Source organism: Camelus dromedarius, chromosome 16, assembly GCF_036321535.1.
Source record: "Camelus dromedarius isolate mCamDro1 chromosome 16, mCamDro1.pat, whole genome shotgun sequence".
In the NCBI taxonomy this organism is placed as follows: Eukaryota; Metazoa; Chordata; class Mammalia; order Artiodactyla; family Camelidae; genus Camelus; species Camelus dromedarius.
The window spans coordinates 13,781,097-13,801,479 of NC_087451.1; the positions used below are offsets into that span (position 1 = coordinate 13,781,097).

The 20,383-nt window shown below is 38.3% G+C and overlaps 2 protein-coding genes and 1 non-coding gene across 8 annotated transcripts in view; 1 reads left to right on the forward strand and 2 right to left on the reverse strand.

Annotated features, from left to right (window-relative positions):
- Positions 1–1,132, reverse strand: part of MYO19 (myosin XIX) — a 39,808-nt gene extending 38,676 nt beyond the window's left edge. Inside the window, exon 1 of one of the 2 annotated variants that reach the window (XM_064495003.1) lies at positions 875–1,132. The gene's annotated coding sequence lies outside the window, so the exon portion shown is untranslated. The remainder of the gene's footprint in view (positions 1–874) is intronic. The other variant, XM_064495010.1, reaches the window with a different exon arrangement.
- A 129-nt stretch (positions 1,133–1,261) lies between these two features.
- Positions 1,262–20,383, forward strand: part of GGNBP2 (gametogenetin binding protein 2) — a 30,030-nt gene continuing 10,908 nt past the window's right edge. The window contains exons 1-7 of one of the 5 annotated variants that reach the window (XM_031467982.2): positions 1,262–1,428; positions 1,938–2,130; positions 8,844–8,924; positions 10,212–10,465; positions 12,628–12,726; positions 16,746–16,871; positions 16,985–17,098. In XM_031467982.2, the coding sequence (XP_031323842.1) occupies positions 2,038–2,130; positions 8,844–8,924; positions 10,212–10,465; positions 12,628–12,726; positions 16,746–16,871; positions 16,985–17,098 (767 nt within the window). In that variant the 5' untranslated portion in view covers positions 1,262–1,428; positions 1,938–2,037. The remainder of the gene's footprint in view (positions 1,429–1,937; positions 2,131–8,843; positions 8,925–10,211; positions 10,466–12,627; positions 12,727–16,745; positions 16,872–16,984; positions 17,099–20,383) is intronic. The other 4 variants (XM_064495013.1, XM_031467984.2, XM_064495014.1 and 1 more) reach the window with 4 other exon arrangements.
- On the reverse strand, positions 11,840–11,911 carry TRNAA-GGC (transfer RNA alanine (anticodon GGC)). Its single transcript has one exon. It is a non-coding gene; the product is annotated as a tRNA-Ala (tRNA).

Genomic DNA, 20,383 nt, shown 5'->3' on the forward strand with positions numbered 1-20,383 from the left:
GCGTGCACATATTTACTGAATTTTAGCTAAGGATTCCACTGTTCTGCCCTCCTAACATGGCCAAAGATACACTTACTGGGTAATCACACCTTTGGGACTGAACAATGGTTCTTCCAGTTTATTATGTCACCTATCCTAACAGTGACCACACAGTGTCATAAGTCAACATGGCTAAGGATGCACTATGGGGTTTTTTGTTCTTGTGAATCTCTAAGACTTCATGTGATGACCAAAATACTTTTTAAAGGTCAGTAGCACAGTTCTAGCCTATTCTACCAGGAAATACAGATCTGTCATCAGGATTAGTTGTAAGAGCAGCAAATAGATTGATCCTTAAAATCGTCAAGACTTTCTTAAGGCAAAATACTTCCTAACAATTATTTTGGCTTTACAAGCAGGCCTCCAAAGCCTTCAAAGTAGGAACCGAGTACATGGTGGCACATAGAGAATATATGGATTTGTCCTGACAGCAGCTCCGCTTCTCAGGACACGGTCAGAGGGAAGGGCCTTTGGCCAGTACCAGTAATTTGCCCAAGGGAATCGGTGTCCTGTCTGAGTCTCTAAGTTAATATTAACCTAGCCCAAGAAGTTTCCAGGACGCATACACAAGCCACTCTCCGCATAGTCTGCTATTTGTCACTAATGTAACAATGACAACAAAAAACTGTCAGCACTTAAAATATTTTTGGACCCCTCGGCGGGGTATCGACTAGAGTCTGTTTGCGAAGCGGTGGTGCGTCTGGCTCCTGGTGCATCAGGGGGTCAGGGAAAGTCGCGTCAAGGACCTGAAACCAAGCCGAGTTTGTCTCAGCCCCCAAATGCTCATCTCCCCTTCCCTCACTGACTTGGAAACCCTCAGCTCCTCCCCACTTACCCAGGTCCTCACTGGGCTCCGACACTCGGGTAGGTCCTGAGTCAGCTTGGCTCGGCTCCCTTCGGCCCTCGGGAAAGCGGTTTGCAGGCCATCGCAGCGGGGGACTGAGGTTAGGCCTATTCACTCCTCCTAGCATCCCTATTTAGGACTTATCTGAGTAGCTAGACTCTGGGGAGGGTGCAGGTCACGTGTTGAAGGAAGCAAGGGAGCACCCCACCCCACCCCCTCTGGTAGGGTTCGAAAGAGGCGAAGCTGCGGTCCGGGTTCTCGCGAGAGGAGGAGGCACCCCCCCCCCCGCAACACACACCCGCCCGCCCGGCACTCTCAGCCCCTCCCTGCTCCACCCTCCCCATTCCCCCGCCCTCCCTCCCCCACTGCCCGTGGCGCGAGCGGCTGACTGAGCCTGGAGAGGAAACGACGTTCGGAGCCGCGCTCCCGCCCAGGCCGGCCCTGACGCGGGCCTCGTCAGCCGGTAACGGGGAGTCGAGGTGGGGGTCAGGGAGGCGACCACGAAAACGGTGAAGGTCAGAACCGGGAGGCCTCCTCAGAGAAGGGTGAGAAATGGGTCTGAGCAGCCCACCACGGACTCCGCAGAGCCGAGGCGGGGTCGACCCCTCCCAGGGGCGGGGTCGTGCTGGGCAACTGCAGCCTAGGGGACCGACTGGGCGGGGCGCGCCCTTAAAGAGGGAGAAGGGGTCAGCTGGGGGCTGAGGGCTCCCAGGCGGCGGGCAGCGGGCTGCGGGCATTGAGCGGAGACCAGGGGTGGGGTCCTAGAGCCGGGACTCCGCTGACCGGCTGGGGAAGCCCCGGGGCCGGCAGATCCCTTCCGCCTCTCCTTTGGACCCTGACTGGAGGCCGGCGGGGTGGGGGGTGGGGAGGGAGAGCGGCGCGAGGGGGCGGGTCCCGGCGCTGCTCGGCGCTGATTGGCTGAGCGCGTGTGGAATCGGGTGATGGGAAACGCAGCCTGGCTCTCAGGTCCCCTCCTGCTCCTCTCTCTCCCCCCCCGTGGCGAATGTGCTGCGCGGCGGCGGGTGCTTACGCTCGCGGGGTTTGGCTGTTGCAGGCAGGAGCTGGGAGGAGGCGGCAGCGGCAGGAGCAGCGGCGGCGGCGGCAGCAGCAGCTGGGAGGAGGTGGTGACGGTGGCAACGGCAGCGTCGGGGACGATGGCGCGACTGGTGGCAGTGTGCAGGGACGGGGAGGAGGAGTTTCCCTTCGAGAGGAGGCAGATTCCCCTCTACATAGACGACACCCTCACGGTGAGCGGGCCGGGCCGGGCCGGGCTCGCAGCTCTCCTGGCAGCTGTTTCCCCTCCTCCCCCTCCCCCAGGCCCAGCGCTGCGCACTGGAGAAAGAGTGTGTTGCAACTCCTAGGCGAGGCCTTCTCTCCGGCAGGCCCTACAAACTCGCCTTTGCAGTGGGTCGCTCCGTAACCTCTGCGGGCCCTTAAGCTAGCGCTCCATGCGCACTTTGAACCCCTCTCCCCAGATTTTCCTCCTCCTTTCAACCCTCTTCCTTTACCCTTTCCTATAGGAGACGGTGCTTTTGCCAAAGCACACGCCTCGGAGAGGGGTTGAAGGATCTTGGGCGTTTAGGGCCTATCCCTTACAGAAACCACCCACCCTCGGGGAGGCTTAATTATCTGGAAATGTCGCAGCTGCACTGCTACCTGTATATTTTCTATCTTAATACTACAGCTCTCACTCCATAAGCATAATTAAGGGGGCCGAGTGACATGCTCGTGCATGGTAAAGATTCCATTGAAATGATTTGATTTCGTTATAAATAGTCTCATATCCTTACATTAAAACTCTTCGAAATGAATGTGTTGCTAGGCCATGACTCTTCAAAATGGGCTTTCTTGGTATGTTATTCTTTATAGGTAGCCTTTTCCCCCTTTTTTAAGGAAGCAAAATTATTGCATGTGTTAGAGCATTATAAAAAGCTGATTGTTCATCTTGAGTGTCAAAACCCAGTTCTGAGTAGGTTTTCTTTTCAAAGTTGGTGGTAGTATATAGCATTACAGACCCTCTACCCTGTGTTGCTGTACTATTTCCTTTGAAAGGAAATGGCAGAAATTTGAATTGAATCTGAACAGGAAATGAGTGCAGTTGCTTGCCACAATTTCTTAAGAAATGAAATGAACCTTTTCTGAATGTCTTGAAATCTACATTTTGATGATGCTGAAGCTTTGGACTATACATTTGCCTGTTTTTTGATAAGGTGTAATTGTCTCTTCATTTTACCTCCTTTGGCTTTTTTCCTTTTCAAAGGCAGTTGACCTGTTTTGTTCCTGAATTTCTGGTTTGCAAATATCTACTGAACTTTTAAAAATTTTATATAAAATGCAAGTCATTGTGGAGATGTCACTCTATGCCTTTCTGTTTGCCAGTCTCAATTAAGACTTGATTGAGGTGCAGTATTTTTAAAGGATTAGAAGAGCTATTGAATGACTTAATGTGTCAGAACTTTTTAAGTGAAAACATCTATGATTACCCAAGTGCGTTTTTTTCTCATGAAAAAAGGTAAAATGATTTGGCCTCACGTAAGGGAAATGAAATTTGTGTTGATATATTGGAAAGTGTACTTGTATGCCTTGGTCATGATTTCTGCACTTATTGCATTAAAAGTGTAATGGACTTGTATTTATGTGGTTTAAAAAAAAGAATAGCACTCTAATCAGATTAAATGATGAACTTTTTAATTTGAAAACTAATATCAGTTCATTTGTTGATGTTTTCTTTCTTCTCTCCCCCTTCAACGCAAACACTTTTCTAGAGCACATAGTTTGGTATCAACCTTTTATGTTTATTGTTCCAGGGTGCTTTTGAAGTTTAAAAAAAAATTCTGTGTGTTTGGACATAAAAGACACTGATCCTCTCTTCATGCTCACATAATCACCTTTGATGTGAATGTAGCGTTGATACATCTGTCATATAGCATGTTAAAATACCCAAGTTTTGGGGGTGTTTTAAGACTCTGTTGTGTCTCTGTACAAAGATATGAATTTCCAAAACTTTCCGTAGAAAAACATTTTCTTGCACTGTGGTTTATCATTGTACTTATTTCTCTAGAGAAGTTGGGATTGGACTGATCTGGTGGTTGAGTTTTGCTTTTGTTGTGTTGTGGACTTGTGACCCAGGCAAATAAAATTTAGTCTTACTTTAACTATCTTAAAATAGCATTTTATTTAGGAAAGGATGCAGTTTTTCTTTACTGTGGAAGGGTTTTTATCATTAGGGATTAAGTGGGACCTTTTACTGCTTTATTTTGTAACATCTACACAGCCATTGAATGCTGGTTAGTGAAATTTTGTCAGGAATGCATCATGTTTAGGGAGACAAGTTTCTTTCAGAACCATGCTACCACACTCTACTTAAAGGAAGAATGCAGAGCAAACACCTGTTGGGGAATAGAGAGGGAAGATGCCTGTAGCAGAAGATTGTGCTCTGCACTGGTCCATTGGTAGATTGATGGCATTGTGTCCCTGAAGTTAACGTTTGGTTTGGTCTTTGTTCTTAGGGTCCATAAGTAATACACCGAGGAAACACTGTGTGATCTTTATTTCAAGTAGTCTTAGAATCTTGTTGGCTCCTAGATGTTAAGTCTAGTTACAATGTTTACAATCAGTTACAAAGATTTATTGTTTTTTGTAACAGAAGTTGAAACCTCTCGCCTTATTAAACTGGCTATATTGAGTTGAGTTTGTAAAATGAAATCAAGCTTGTATGTGAGGAAGTAGCCTCCTCTTTTATGTGGTGTGTTGTAGCCACATTCAAAAGGCTTATGTGGTAGTTCAGTGGGTTTGAATACTTGGGTACAGTGCTGATGTAGGTTTATTTGAGAAAATCTCAAATAAGTAAACTGGTGGAATATTTAGGAAAGTGGTATGCTATGTAGCCAAAATACTTCTCAGTGTCATTAGAATTATAGGATAGCACATAGACAGGATACAGATTTTATTTTAGAAACATCTTTGTAAAATTACAATTTTTAAAGTTTTTTAAAAAGGAATTAATAGAGCCAAGATGTATACTCCTTGTAAAATAATCTTTAAAAATAACTGCATGGGGGTAGGGTGTAGCCTCAGTGGTAAAGTGCCTGCCTAGCATGCACAAAGTCCTGGGTTCAATCCCCGGTACCTCCAGGAAAATAAATAAACCTAATTACCGCCCCCACCCCCCACCAAATAACTGCAAAACAAATGATCCTTTATCCTACTTTCCAGAGGTAACTAAGGATGTAGCAGCATTTGGTGTAGTTGCATCATAGAGACACACAGGTGCAGGATTGAGATGTATTGTCTTCTGTAACATTTTATATCTTGCTTTTTTTTTTCACTAAATGTAATATTGAGAACATTTTCTCTAGTCATTTAAAACAGCTTTAATGGCCATGTAGTACTTTGTTGTGTGACATTCCATAATGTAATCATTATTCCTTTGTTGGACATAGAGGTGATTCTAGTTTTTGCTATGAATAATACTCTAAGGATATGAATAATGTGTAAATCTTTGCATTGAAATTTTTTTCAGGCCTTTGAAAGTAAAACTACTGGTTCAAAGGATAAAAACCTTTTATAAAGTTCTTGATACATACTGTCAAATTGGTACAATATTTCTGGAACATGGTTTACCCTCCTAATTCAAACCAATCTAAATAGGCTAGAGACTGATAAGGTTTTTAACTGAGTCTTAAAAAAGATTTTAAAATGTAGCATATCCGGATACTGGAGGATTAGGTATTCAGCATTTGTTAAAATTTTAATATTTATGGTTTGCTTTCAACTCCTAATTAAATATTTAACTAATTTATCAAAGATGATAGATATTACAAAGAGCTGTGAGGATGAAGAAGTAAAAAAGTAAAACTAAAGGAGCAATGATTTTTAGTAAATACAAACTATTGTTGGGTTAGAGCTTGTGAGGATGCACTAAGAATAGATTATTTGTGGTCAGGAGAAACCAGGACAGATACTTAAGAGTGAAAGTGGGTAATGAATTCAAGAAACTTTATGAAACAGTAATTGCAGGACAATGACTCGTTCTATTTTTGGTTAGCTAGGGATAGGCAACCTCATCGTGAAGCCAGACACTAATGATTCCTCTGTGACACCACACCTGAAATACATGACTGTCTTCCTTTAGGTAACCTAGAATCTGAATTAAAGTCAAGGAAGTGGTTTTAAAGAAGAGGGGAAAATAGTGCTGCTATCCTCTTTACCTTCCTTGTTTTTTTGTTTGTTTGTTTGTTTGTTTTGTTTTTTTCTCTTTTTCTTGTTGTGGTCGCAACATTAAAGAGCATATAGTGATTGGCCAAAAAAAGCAAGGTAAAAAGCCATTGTCCTAAGGGAAAGGCAAGGACAGAGTAATTATTTAGTGTAAGTGCAGAATTTCTAACCAGGTGGATTGTGTAAATATAAGGGAAAATTTAGTATTATCCAAGCCAGTGAAACCCAGGAGAGACTCAGTAGTAGACCTGATCTTGACATTTTTCTGTGTTAGGTGAAAATGAAATGATTGGAAATGAGGGATTTTTTTGTTGTTTTTTAAAAATTTTAACTGTTCCTGATTGACTTTTTAAGAAAGATTCCTATAGCAGGTATTATCCATTAAATTTTATATACGTATGTATTTTAAAGGTCAGCTGGTAGCTATCAATATGTTAGATGTGTGCTTTGACCTCTGCTTTAACTGTTAAAACAATAAAATAGTTCATCAGCATAAAAACAATTTATGCTGAAGGTAGGATTTCACCTATGAACTGGACTGGAGAGACCTTAATATGGTAAATAGATAGCTTATCACTTATTTTAAAATAGTGTAGATAATTGTCTTAATTTTTTTATGATGGCAATTAATATATGGTTAAATGGCGTATATATTTGTATTACACAAGTGAAAATGCAAATCAAGGTGTTAATGGCCTAAATGGTAGATTTGGAGTGACTTACAGTGTTCTATTGAATTATATGGCTTTAAAGTTTATCCCCCCTCCAAAAAAAGCTTATCCTGTACCTTTTTTTGTTACATGACATTTAAATTTCTTTGTATTTTAAACCATGTAGTGGTTTTGGGAAACATAATGAGAGTTAAGTTATACTATTCTTTCGTCAGTTTTCATAGGCCAGGATTTCTAATACCAGGATAATTAAGACTAGTGATCAATTTTACTTTGTACTGTTGGCAGTTAACATATAACAGTGCTTAGAACAATGGCTAGTATATATAAAGCTATAGTAGATGTCTTTATTATTATTACCACCACTTTTTGGAGATATTATAAGTGAGTTAGAGGGAAAACTGGAGAGAAATTGATAAACCTGAAAATTGGATAAATTGATCCTTGAAACTGAGATATGGGCAATATAGTCTATGTATAGAAGTTTTTATAGAATAGTGAAAGCTATTGCAGTGGAAGCATGTCTCTGAATGTGGTATAATGAATATGGAATTGGGAACGGGGAACACTTAACTCTTCCCCCTGATGATAAGTGGGATGTGTGTATTCTAATCCATTTTGGAAAGATAGGAATGCGTAAAGAAAAAGCCACCTATATTTTCACTGCCTAGAGATTAGCTACATCTAATATATTACATATTTTCTTTTTCTGTAAGAAAAGAGAAAAATTTGAATCATTGCACATGTGGTTTTTGGTTCTATGAAATACACTGAAGTCCTCTGGATTGTTGAGTTGGTGTTGGCATCATTGCCCATCCTTAGTATTCGTTTGTCTCTCTTCACATGTCCAGTGTTCCCCTCTCACCAAATCAAGCAAAGGTCTTATTATCTATTGCTTATACCTGCCTTAGTTGTTTAGTCCCCTGTTGTTCTTACAAGTATGTTTTAAGGCTCTCATTTGTCACGTGGAGGGAAAAGAATGGTCACTTGATTGAAGAAGTAGGTCTTTGTGATGCTGTTTGGCGAATGGAGGAATCTTCTTAAGCCCCCCCCCCTACAGCTGGGTGGGGTTTTTCAGTTTTTTGTTTTTGCCTCAAATGGATCTCTTTATCCTGACTTCACTCTCTGAGTATGTAGGAGTTTGTGGCCCTTGTCATCTGGAAATAGAAGTTTGTCCTAGCACAGTATGTTTGATACCTTTAAAAATGTTCTAGTTAAGATATAAATGTTACTTTATTTCAGTATTTTGAAGACATGCTTTTTTTTTTTCCATGTTTTAACATCTCTGAAATTGGAAAGTTTCTTTCATTTGGTGACATCTTCCAGTTATAATGGCTCTTTCCTAGTGGTACATAAGTAAGGAACTTTTTAAAATCACTGGTGTCACAGATCAGTGAAATGTGCTAATTACTAGTTCCCATCATCTGACATCCTGAAACATCCTTAAGTTTTATATCCCCCTTCCTCTGGTAGTGAATTTTGAAAATTGAATAAATATCTCAGTGTATCCTTTCTGTTCATAATTAGAGCAAACATTTTACTAAGTGCCAGGTACTGTTCTGATGTATATATATGTATAGTCACTTACATGATAAGATTTACTATATTCCATAGTTAAGAGGAATGTCTAAAAATATCAGGCTATTTAATGTAAGATATCAGGTTATTTCACTTATTAAATGCTGTTATTAGCCACTGCAGCAAACACTTCTAAATGTAATTTAGTCCTCACAACCCATTCTGTGAGGGATACTAAAAATTATTACTTAGTCTCATTTTACGGATGAGGAAGCTGAAAATCAGACAGCTTAAGTAACTTTCCCAGTATGACATAAATCATAAGTGGAAGAGCTGGTATTTGATTTCATGTCTGCCTGACTTCAGTGTCTTTGCTTCTAATGACTGTACCATTTCTGGCTTTTTTTTTTTTTTTAAGCTTTTGGACCAGGGTGGGAGGGTGGTGGCAAATCTGGCTCTAGGGGTCTATTCCTATCCTAGAAGACTATAAAATAGTCTATATCATCTGTTCAAATAAGATAAAATAATTGATTTTTATTCTTTTGCATGTTAAGATGGTGATGGAATTTCCTGACAATGTGTTAAATCTCGATGGGCATCAAAATAATGGTGCACAACTAAAGCAGTTCATTCAGGTAATAGTTTTAAAAATTAATGTTTTAAATGGGGTGTGTGTGTGTTTTAAAGAATCATTTAAAATTTTAGTTATAAGTGTAAATTTTGCTTTACCTAGGGCTTTTTAGGTCTTAAGATTGCACTGAAGTCGCTTTCTTTTACTATTGCTCCAGGTATATCTATGTATCTGTCACGTGAAAGAGATTTGGTGGTGGTATGTTACCATTTTACATGTCCATAAGGCTTTAATTTCACCAGTTTAATTTTAACTTTAAATTTAGTTTAAATTTAATTTCTCTGTTTTTAAAGATAGAGTAGCCAACCTTTCATTGAGAACATTTTTGTTTTTTCCTGTAGTAATTGTTTTGTTCAAGTAAAAAAAAAAATTAATCCTGTATTGTAAACTTTTGTGATTTTTATTTAATTCTTAAAGAGTATGGTACTTTGTAAATATACTGTATATAATCAAGATAATGGAAGATAAATGGTTACTTTACTTCAAAATTCTATTTCAACTTTTGAAGAAAACTTTGAATGAAAGTTTAATGGTAAATGTGAGAATATCTTTCTTGGGAGTTGTCTTTCTCATCTGTTTTTGTGGGGGTGGGGTGGTAAACTGGAGGTATTACCTGTAGTATAACTGTAACTCCATCCAGGTAGAGTTTACTTAGTAGAGTTTTGCTTATTTCTCTGCAGTTGTGGTTCTCAGTCATTTTTCTCCCTTGTCATAACCAACAGATAACATTCATATGCACCAGCATGTTAGTTACTCACTGCAGGCTCCTACGTAGGTAAGATAGGCTTTCTTCTCCCCCACTAATCCGTGACACACCTGTCCGTGCCTCCAGGTTTAGAATTGCTGCTCTACGTGATCACCTTCCTAACTTCACTTGTGTAGCTAAACATAATGTGTTGTTAAAGGCTGAGAAGACATGGTAAACCTGTATTGTGTCTTTATTCTTTTTTGTTTTTTTCTTTAAGTGAGAGTACTAAGCTTAATACTCACTGAACAAGCACTAGCTTTCCAGATGCAGGGCTTCTTGCTCTGCATAGCACTGGCCTCCTAAGTAGTTTTATATACCCTATATTCTAGAACAGGGGGATTTGTGGGGCAAACTCAGTACAGCATGGACAAGGCCGCCTACCTTGCCTTTCTGACTCAGTTGCAGGTGGAGATGGCAAGCTCTGCCCTGCCCTATTTCTAGTTCCTACCCTTGTATTTACTGCACAAGGACAGGAACCAGAAGTGGTAGTGAAAGTCATTTTATGTCTTTCTTAAGGACTTTTTTCCCCCTTCTTTCTCTCAGCGACATAGTATGCTTAAGCAACAAGATCTGAGTATTGCCATGGTGGTGACATCACGTGAAGTCTTGAGTGCACTTTCTCAGCTTGTCCCATGTGTTGGCTGTCGTCGCAGTGTGGAGCGCCTCTTTTCCCAGCTTGTAGAGTCTGGAAATCCTGCCCTTGAACCCCTAACAGTAGGCCCCAAGGGAGTCTTATCCGTAACTCGAAGCTGCATGACCGATGCAAAGAAGCTTTATACATTATTTTATGTACATGGGTGAGTATAATCAATGAGGAAAAAATGGGTTTGTTAAATTTTTAAACTTGGTGAAACTGGTAGCTTGTTTTCTAAATTTGGTTGGGGCAAAACTTGAGTCCAAATTCAGTAATTTTATTGAGTATCTTCTATGTGCCAGTAACTGTAAAGATTGTTTTCTCATGTGGGGAGAGGCAGACAGAGTAAGCAAATACATAATTTGTCAGGCATGATAAGTTACAAAGAAAAACCGGTAAGGGAGATAGAGAATGAGTGGGTAGAATTAATATGGAGGATGGTCAGGGAAGGCCTCTGATAAAATGACATTGAATACAGACTTGAATGAAGTGAGTGAGTGAAACACGTAGGTATCTGAGGGAAGGTGGAGAAGGAGCAGCAAGTGTTAGGGTTCAGAAGTTAGAGTTTTCCTGGCACATTTGAAGAACAGCAAGGAAGCCATTGTGGCAGAGCCAGATGAATGAAGGGGACAGTAATAAAAGATGAAGTCAGAGGAGTAATAAAAGGCCTAATTATGTAGTACCATCTTGAGGTGGTGGGTTTTTTTTTGTTTGTTTGTTTTTGTTTTTATTTTTTATACTTTGGGTGAAATGGGAAGATTTGGGAGGGTTTTGAGCAGATGAGTAGCATGATCTGGCTTGAAGTTTTGCTTACTTTGACCTGTGTGTTGAGAATAAATGGAAGGGCAGAGAAACAGGCTGTTTAATAAAATCTGTGAAAGAAATAATAGTGACCAGTATAGTGGCCACAGAGATAATGAGAAATGGTTGGATCCTGGATGTATTTTGAAGAATGAATCAACACAAATTTTGGATAAGGGTTGGGTATAGAGGAGGGCATCAAGGATGATTCCCAGATTTGGGGTCTAAAGAACAGGTTAAGTGGTTTCCATTTACTGAGATAGGTTAGACTGGAGGAGGGAGGAGCAACTTTGCAGAACTCACTTTTGACATTTGTTTTTAATTGAGGTATAGTTTACAATGTGCCGATTTCTGGTGTACAGCACAATGCTTCAGCCATACATGAATATACATACATTCATTTTCATATTCTTTTCAGAGCTCACTTTTGGATGTGTTAAGTTTGAGATATCAGTTGGGCATCCAGGTGGAGTTCAGATAGGTCTGCCCTAGAGATACAAAGTTGTATCATCAGCATATAAGTAGTATTTATATATATAATCAAAACCGATGAAATGAGATGTGATCACCAAAGAGTAAGTATAAATAAGAAAAGAGAAGAGGTCTGAAGACTAAACCCTGGGGCTTTCCTATTTAAAGGAGGTGGTAGAGATCTTGGATTTTTACTCTGGCTGAGAAAAGAAGCCTTGGATAGTGGTCTTGTTTTGTTTTGTTTTTGTTTGGTTGGTTTTTCTAATGGAGGTACTGGGGATTGAACCCAGGACCTTGTGCATGCCAAGCATATGCTTTACCACTGAGCTATACCCCCCCCCCAAGAAGCCCTTGAGGGTTTTTGAATATAGAAACAACATAATGCGATTTTTGTTTGGAAAAGATCTCTCTAGCTGCTAAGTGAAACCTAGAATGTGGAGTCAAAGAGTAAAAGCAAGAAGACCGTTTGGGAGGCCAGCTATTGCAGTTGACTAAGCTAGAGAGGCGAGCTGGACAAGGGTGTTGATGGTGGAGGTGATGAGAAGTGAGTTGATTCTGGATATATTTAAAAGTTAAAATTGGCGGGTTTGCTGATTGGTTGGATGCAAGATATGGATATTTAGCCTTATATATGTCTATATTTGCATAAAGTTTCTACTGATGGCTCCTCATCAAGGATCTATATTTAGATAATGTTTCTACCAGGGACTATGGCTGAGAGTCAGGTAGCAATCAGTCATAAAATACTTGAGTGCTGGGCACACTGCTAGATACAATGCAGATGCAGTGATGTGTAAGACAGATGCAGTCTGGGGGAAAGAGTATGTTGAACAGAGGAGGTCTCCTTCAACACCTTGACAGACTAGGAATGGAATGGGAATATAAATGTACAAATTCTTAGGTTAGAATTTGTCTGATGAGAAATTTTCAAAGTAAGTGATTTGTCTGTAATACTTTAAATATACTTCTTACTAAAAAGCAGAAAATAGAGATTTTGAAAATTCTAAAGAAAAATAATATTAATCAAACCTTTAATGGCTTATTTTTAATTAGGTCCAAACTAAATGATATGATAGATGCTATTCCAAAAAGTAAAAAGAACAAGAGATGTCAGTTGCACTCCTTAGATACGCACAAACCAAAACCTTTGGGGTAAGTAGAATTGATTATCAAGATGCTTTGTCATTGTTAAGATTATGAATGTTGATCATATTTAGCAAAAAGAAAAAAAAAACACTGCTAGTTTTATTTCATTAATTCATATAACACCATGTTATTGGTCTAAGTAAATATGTCTCCTGATTCTGTAGGACTTTTTGCATTGGAACTATATAGGGTCTCAATATAGGTTTGAGTTTTTGAAGTTTTTTTCCTTATATTAAATAAGGTTCAGAGGAAGGAAGTGGAGATCTTTGTGGAAATTTATGTAGCCAATATTAAATTTTTCAAAGTAGTGGTATTCTTTAATTAATGTAGTAGTCATAATGTATAAATTATTCTTTTTTGTCTTTTCTTGTCTCTAGGTCTCCCTAATAATTTATCAAGGATTAAAAAAATTCTTGACTCAGTTATAGCAATGTGCATTTATGTAACTAATTTGCAGTTTTCTTCTTGGTTAGGTACTACAATGCCCAAGGCTGCTTCTGCCCCCATCTCCCAGCACAGTGTCACAGTTGCCTCTACATAATTACTTGGGGCTGGGGGTGGTAAGGAGAAGCCATGAAATTTGAAGGGAGTTTCTAAGAAGTAACTTTTTTTTTTTTTTTTTTTGGAGAGAATAGGATGACGTAAAACTATACTTCTGAATTAATTTTAAGAATTAATTTTTTGAATATCTCAGTAGTAGTGTTGACATCATTATTATATAGACATTTTCTGCCTGTAAATGGACCTGGATGGCCAGGTGGTGGTGTGATAATAATTTTTTTTCTATACTGAGAAACAAAAATTTTTTAAAATTTTATTATGAAAACTGTCAAACACATAGAAAAGTAGAGAGACTATACAAGGACCCCCTTACCCCCAGATACCTTTACTCAGACTAAGTAGTTATCAAGATTTGCCACATTTATTTCATTTATTCACCTTTTTCTTTGTTGAAGTATTTTAAAGCAAGTCCCAGGCGTCATGTTATTTTACTACCACATATTTCCTCATTCATCTCTAAATATAGGGACATTTTCTTTTCATGACAATGTCATTGTAACACCTAACAAAATTTTAACTATAATAATCTAATACCCCCAGATATTCACATTTCCCCAACTCTCTCTAAAAGTGTCTTTTTACATTGATATGTTAGAATCGAGATTTAAAGAAGAACTACGCATTACAAGATATCTAAATGTGAGAGTACTCTGAACCCAGTAAAGTTCTACACAACCTAAAGTGGTTGTCTGAGGATAATTATTTCACATACCTCATTTACCAATATCTGTAGAGAATTCCTGACTTTCTGAATGCAGAATGCAGTCTAACTGTTTCATTAAACAGTAACCTTTATCTAAATGACCTGTTGACTAAAGCCATAGAATAGTGTGATGTAATAAAAAGGCTGCCTTCTGGGTTTTTTGTTGTGAATGTTCTTCATTGAGAAGCTAAAAAGCAGCAGCTACCCTAGCATCTTACACATCTGTGCTCGCTGCCACCTTCCTTCAAAGACCAGTCCTTCCACTTTTGCCCTGATTCCATCTCCTCTCTTGTTCTCGTTGACTTTGCTTCATCAGTTATCTGCTTTTATTACATTGACATACAGCTATATTTTCTTACATTTCAGTTTACAAACAAAAAACAAACCCCCCCCAGACTTCACATCCCCCTTCGGCTCTAGCCTCACCACGTGGGAAGCCAAATGTTCTGGAAGATTGTTTGCTGAGTTATGCAATCAGTGTGAATGGAGTTAGTTGATCTTAAGCAGTGCGTCTTAAGGTAGCTTCAGGTATTTTCGCATGCCATGTGGCTAGCAGGCCACGGAGTGCAGTCTGCCTAGCCAGGACTCCTTCTCCACTTTGGATTCAATGCTGCTGTGACTTTTCTTTGTATATATTCTTGCTGTTATTTCCTTTTTTCTCTTTAGACTTTATCCAGAGAAAGTGTAATACAATTGGTTAGGTTTCAGCCTAATCAATGGTAACAGTCTAGTTCAGTCTTCCTGAGAGTATTCTCATTCATATTCATACAAGTAAACACAAGTGTATTGTCTGTCTAGAAGTGAGTGTGAGATCTGAAAGAAAGGTCTAGGCCAGAGTTGTAGGCCTGTAGCTGATGAATGATAATGCAGTTGACCCTTGAACAACATGGAGGTGAGGAGCACCGACCTGCCACACAGTGGAAAATGCAAGTGTAACTTATAGTTGGTGCTCCTTATACGTGGTTCCTTCATATCCACAGATTCAGTGAACTGCAGATTGTGTAGTATTGTGTATACTAGTGGAAAAAATGCACGTATGAGTGGACCTGCGCGATTCAGCCTTGTGTTGTTCAGCGGTCAGCTGCATTAAATTACCTGGTCAGAGGAAGAGTACGGTAAGAGAGAGGAATGCTGAGGAGTTCAGTTTAATGGGAGAAAAGAATAAGCCTAAAGAAACCAGAAAGAGCGGCCAGAGATGTAGGAGGAAGCCAAGGGAAAAGAGTTTTTTCCAGGAGTCCGGGGGTTTGGTCACCTGTGTTGCAGACTGCTGAGGCATCAAGGACCCAAAAGTGTCCATTGGACATAGCAGCACTGAGAGAATAGGTGATCTTGATGAGCAGATCTGTGGTTGAATGGGAACAGAATCCGAATCAGTGTTTGTAGAAAAGCGAATGCTGTGTAAGGTGGTGATGGATTAAACTGTGAGTGGAAACTGTGGCAGTAGAATGAGGAAGTGGAAAGACTTTCTTTTTCAGAAAACTTGATCTTGAAAGGAAGGAGTGGTATAAAGACATTTGGTCTAGAGAGATTATGGATAAAATCGATTTGATCTGTGGAAGTTTTTTAACCTTTTTTTAGAATAATGCTTTCACATTCTGGTGGTGAAATAATCATTCCCCAGCTCTGATCTTGTAAACTTTTTCCTTAATAGTGAGAACCTGAGTTTGAGAGTAATTCAGTTTTAGGAGATTATAAATCACTCAAGTATAATTAGAATATAGCAAATATGGGAGTTGAGAATAAAAGGATGTCACATGCAAGACAGAGCAGGAGTTGAGGTTTTTGCTTCAAAAATAAGGAACATTGACCCTTGGCCTGAGTCCTCATGAGAAGGGAGTAGAGAGCCAAACTGTGCGTGTGACCTTATATGGTGGGCAGGGGGTGTTAAGAAATACCTACTTAGCTAAGTAGAGTAGGTTAAGAAAAGATTCAGAAGTTTTTCCATCTCAAGCATCCAAGGTAATGAATTTCTAGGACTGTAGTGAGACCTGCAGAAGAACAGGCAGGAGCCAGTTGTTCAGAATCATGAAAAATCAAGAAGACTATCATTGAATGGAATATAGAAACACATTGCTCTTGGAATGCACATCTGCAACAAAGCAAAAATGCGTGACCAGCGCCACATTGAAACCTGTGGGGGAGGGAGAGTCTGGGAAGTTTTTAGTAAGTTTTTAAAAAATTATTTGTATAGTACTTACTACTGATTTAGGCTGTATAAAGTGTTCATCTTAGTATGCTATCTTTATTTTAGTAAATGTAAAAATTTATTTACTGTAATTAGTCTGTTTCCCAGCTACTTACACATGTGAAGTTAGATAAGAATTTTATTGCTATAACCTAGCTATAAAATCACAATAAGTAGATCAAAACTTCTTAGAATTTTCAATTTGTGGAAGATTGATCCATGTTTATAGGTGAAAATATAATTTTTTCAGCCCTTTTGACTTTAAAACATACCAAGTAGATTTGCTCATAAAATGCTTAGTGTATTAACCAGTTACTATCTTGATAAATGTAAATGTTAAATTATATCAGGTAAACTTAATAGTTGAGCAGAAGTTTTTATATAAAGATAAGAGCACCTGTTTAGATAACATTTTAATATGGTTAAAGTTGATATGTAATTATATACAAATTTGCAAATTTATCCTACTAATATCTTAATGTATTAAAGAGTTCATGATTTTAATTTAGACTAAAGAATTTATTCCTTCCGATTACCTCAGTGTCACTAAGCTTTGTGTACCATACTGTACTACAGTGAAGGGAGCAGTAGCAGTGTCAGTTCAGAGAAGTTAAGTACAGATAAGAGAAGTAGTGAAGACCACAGGAAGGACAGCAAGTGTAGGATCATTTTCCATTATGGACCTTTCCAGGGAACAGCCAGGTAAAATCAAGCAATCCTTTACCCTGCTCTTTTTTTTTTTTTTTTTTTTTTAATGTTTTACCCTTATATATTCCTCCTTCTCACTAAGATTTGTTGTTTTTTTTTTTCTGCAGAGGTTGCTGGATGGACGTATGGGAACTAATGTCCCAAGAATGCAGGGATGAAGTAGTTTTAATTGACTCTAGTTGTCTTTTAGAAACACTAGAAACGTATCTGCGAAAACACAGGTAAGTGTAAAGGTCATCACGGTGTAGTTGGAAGGTGCCTTAGCTGTCAGTCATCCAGGCTGAGCTGTCACTGACCTTCATATAATAGTACTGCAGCCTTCCCATTAGTACCTGGCACTAGGTGGAGCTTAATATTAGAGTAGGCAGTTCCTTAATGGAATGACTCTCAGTGTTGGCCTTCTTTTGTTGGGCCCACATTTCGGGTTTTTTTGTAATTTTTATCTGTTGGTTCCAAGCTAGCCTTTCAAGAAATACAGAATAACTGAACCAACATAAAGTAGACTTAATCACTTTGGAAATTGTAGTACTCCTTGTTTTTATGATAGAAGCATTTCATTATGTTATTTTCAGAATTAAAGTTAGCAGCTTTTACTTAGTAATATTTTGAATTATTTTTGTTTGTCAAGACCTAAAAATACAGTTGGAATTCATGTGCTTCATGTACTATGAAAGTAACTTCAGATTTTTCTTTTTAGAATACTACTTTACAAAGGAATTTTCTAAGTGTCATTAACATTTGGAAATTCGTAGGGAGGGAGAGTGCAGTAGGAAAGGAAACTGGTAAGGGAGCCATCTAGCGATGGCATTCTTGGGGGGAGTTGTACTGTTTTAATATAAATGTGTCACATGTTGGGTTTGTGGTCTTCTGTTCTTTCACTTTGGGACAGATATACACGATTGCTTTGGGGATACTTCTAGAAAACATACGTAAATGATAAAAACTGGCATTACCACGATTGGTGTTCACATTGTGCATCACAATGAGCTAACGATTTAACCTGCCGTACTAAGTTTATTAAGTGTTTTTCATCCTTCAGTTACAAACTTTCTTGTTTATTTACCTTTCTGGCTGATTATACCCAAGAGAATAAAGAATGTGTCAACTATTTAGAGTTTGGGAGAGGGGTTCTATAAATGTAAAGCATATATAAATGTGTAGCCCCACTGTAAATTCTTTTCTCTTTCAATTTGAGTTGGTCCATCCAAAAGATAGCTTTTTGGAGTGATAAGTTACTAGTTATTAGAGCTAATGTTTTGAAATTTCCTGAACTGATTATAGATATTTTCTGTGTTTGGGGGGCAATATTTTATATTTGTAAGAAAGGTAGAGTCCATTTTATAAATATATTAAGGATGTGGGGAAGTTATGATTAAGAAAGTAATTAAGGGAGATTGTATTGAATCTGGGTTCTATTGATTATGACTTTGAACAAGTTTTCTGTGCTTTAGTGTTTTTCTTCTTTCGGGATGGTACTGATGGTACTGATTTATTGTAAGATTAAGTTTGTTATGAGGATCAATGATACATAATGAGACTTAGAACAGTATCTGACACATAGTAATCACATCAGTGAACGTTTGCACACTGGATTTGCAAATCCTTGGTGTTTTGTTTTTTTTTCCCCCCACAAGTCCTTGTAATTCCTGTGTATCTAGTTCTTGTTTTAGATACAAGTTGAGTTTCTGAGGTATAATCAGTTGAAAGTGATTTTTAAACATCTGAATAATGTACTTTTTTGGCACTTCTACTTTATTTAGTGGACCTTTCTGAGCACTTTATAATAAAGATTTGGTAACAGTATTTAGCCAGTTAAGTATTTTGCTAGTACATCATTAGAAATGAGGTGTTAGGATACTGTAAAACCTCTGCCTTAGGAAAATGTTTTTAAAATTTATGTGCAAGATTACTTTTGAAAACAGGAAACATGGCTTTCATTCTTACAGCTTCCATATAAATTTTTAAATTGCTGTTTGCATATGCTTATGTTACTTAATGATTGTGTACAATCAAACATATATTAAACTACTATGAGGATTTAAAGCAGTAAAATATGGCAAAAATACTTCAAGTTTTATTGTTGATACTGTATGACATTTAACCATTTATTTACCTGAAAATGTAAACTTACCATTTATAACCTGAAAACGTGGAAGTGTGTTTATTTCTGTGTCCATGTCGATTTCTCCCAGCAAGGGGAAGACTTTTTTTGTGTGTGGTAAAAAAAACAAAAAACAAAAAACACATAACATACATTTCCCTCTTAACAGCTTTTAAGTTTACATTACAGTATTTTTAACTATTTGCACATTGTTGTAGAGGAGATTTCTAAACTTTTTTCATCTTACATGACTGAAACTATACCCTTTGAACAGTAACTCCCCTTTTACCCCTTCCTGCACCCTCTGCCAGCCACCATTTCTATTTTTTGTTTCTATGAGTTTGATTGCTTTATGTAACTCACATAGATGGAATCATGCAGTGTTTATCCTTTTGTGTCTGGCTCATTTCACTTAGCATAATGTCCTCAGGGTTCATCCATGTTGTAGCTTATGACAGAATTTTCTTATTCTTTAAGGCTGAATAACATACCATCATTATATGTATACCCTACATTCACCTGTCAATGAACATCTAGGTTGTTCCCACATCTTGGCTATTGTGAATATGCTACAGTGAACATAAGTGTGTACAAATAGCTCTTTGGGATCCTGTTTTTAATTCCTTTGAATATATGAACTGGGATTGCTGGATTATATGGTAATTCTATTTTTAATTCTTTGAGAAAATGCTGTACTTTTTGCCGTTCTGGCAGCACTGTTTTAGTATCCCATCAACAGTGTACAAGGGTTCCAGTTTCTCCAGATCCTTATCAACACTTGTTATTCTCTGTTTTTTTTGATAGTGGACATAGTAATGGGTTTGAGGTGATAACATGTGGTTTTGATACGCTTTTCCCTGATGATTGACGCTTTGAGTATCTTTTCATATCATATGCTTGTTAGCTATAGGTATATCTTCTTTGGAGAAATGTCTGTTCACATCCTTTGCCCATTTTTTAAATCAGGTTTTGTTGTTGTTATTGAGGTGTAAGAATTCTTTATTCTGAATATTAACCCCTTATCCAGTATGTGGTTTGTTAATATTTTCTCTGTCCCATAGATTGTCTTTCACTGTTAAGTCTCCTTTGCTACACAGAAGTTTTTAAATTCGATGTAGTCTCATTTGTCTGTTTTTTCTTTTGTTCCCTGTGCTTTCGATGCAGTATCCAAGAAATCATCAATCACATGGTCGTGTTTTCTTCTAGAGGTTGTGTAGTTTCAGGTGTTAATGTTTAGGTCTTTAACCAATTTTGAGTTAATTTTTGTATATTTCTGTGTCTATTTTTAAAGCATTAGTGAAACAATGATTTGACTTCATTTGTCAGTATTCTCTCTGTTTACCAAGTGAGCTTAGAGCATCTGTTTTAACATATATTCATTTCAAGAAATAGTTATCTACTATTG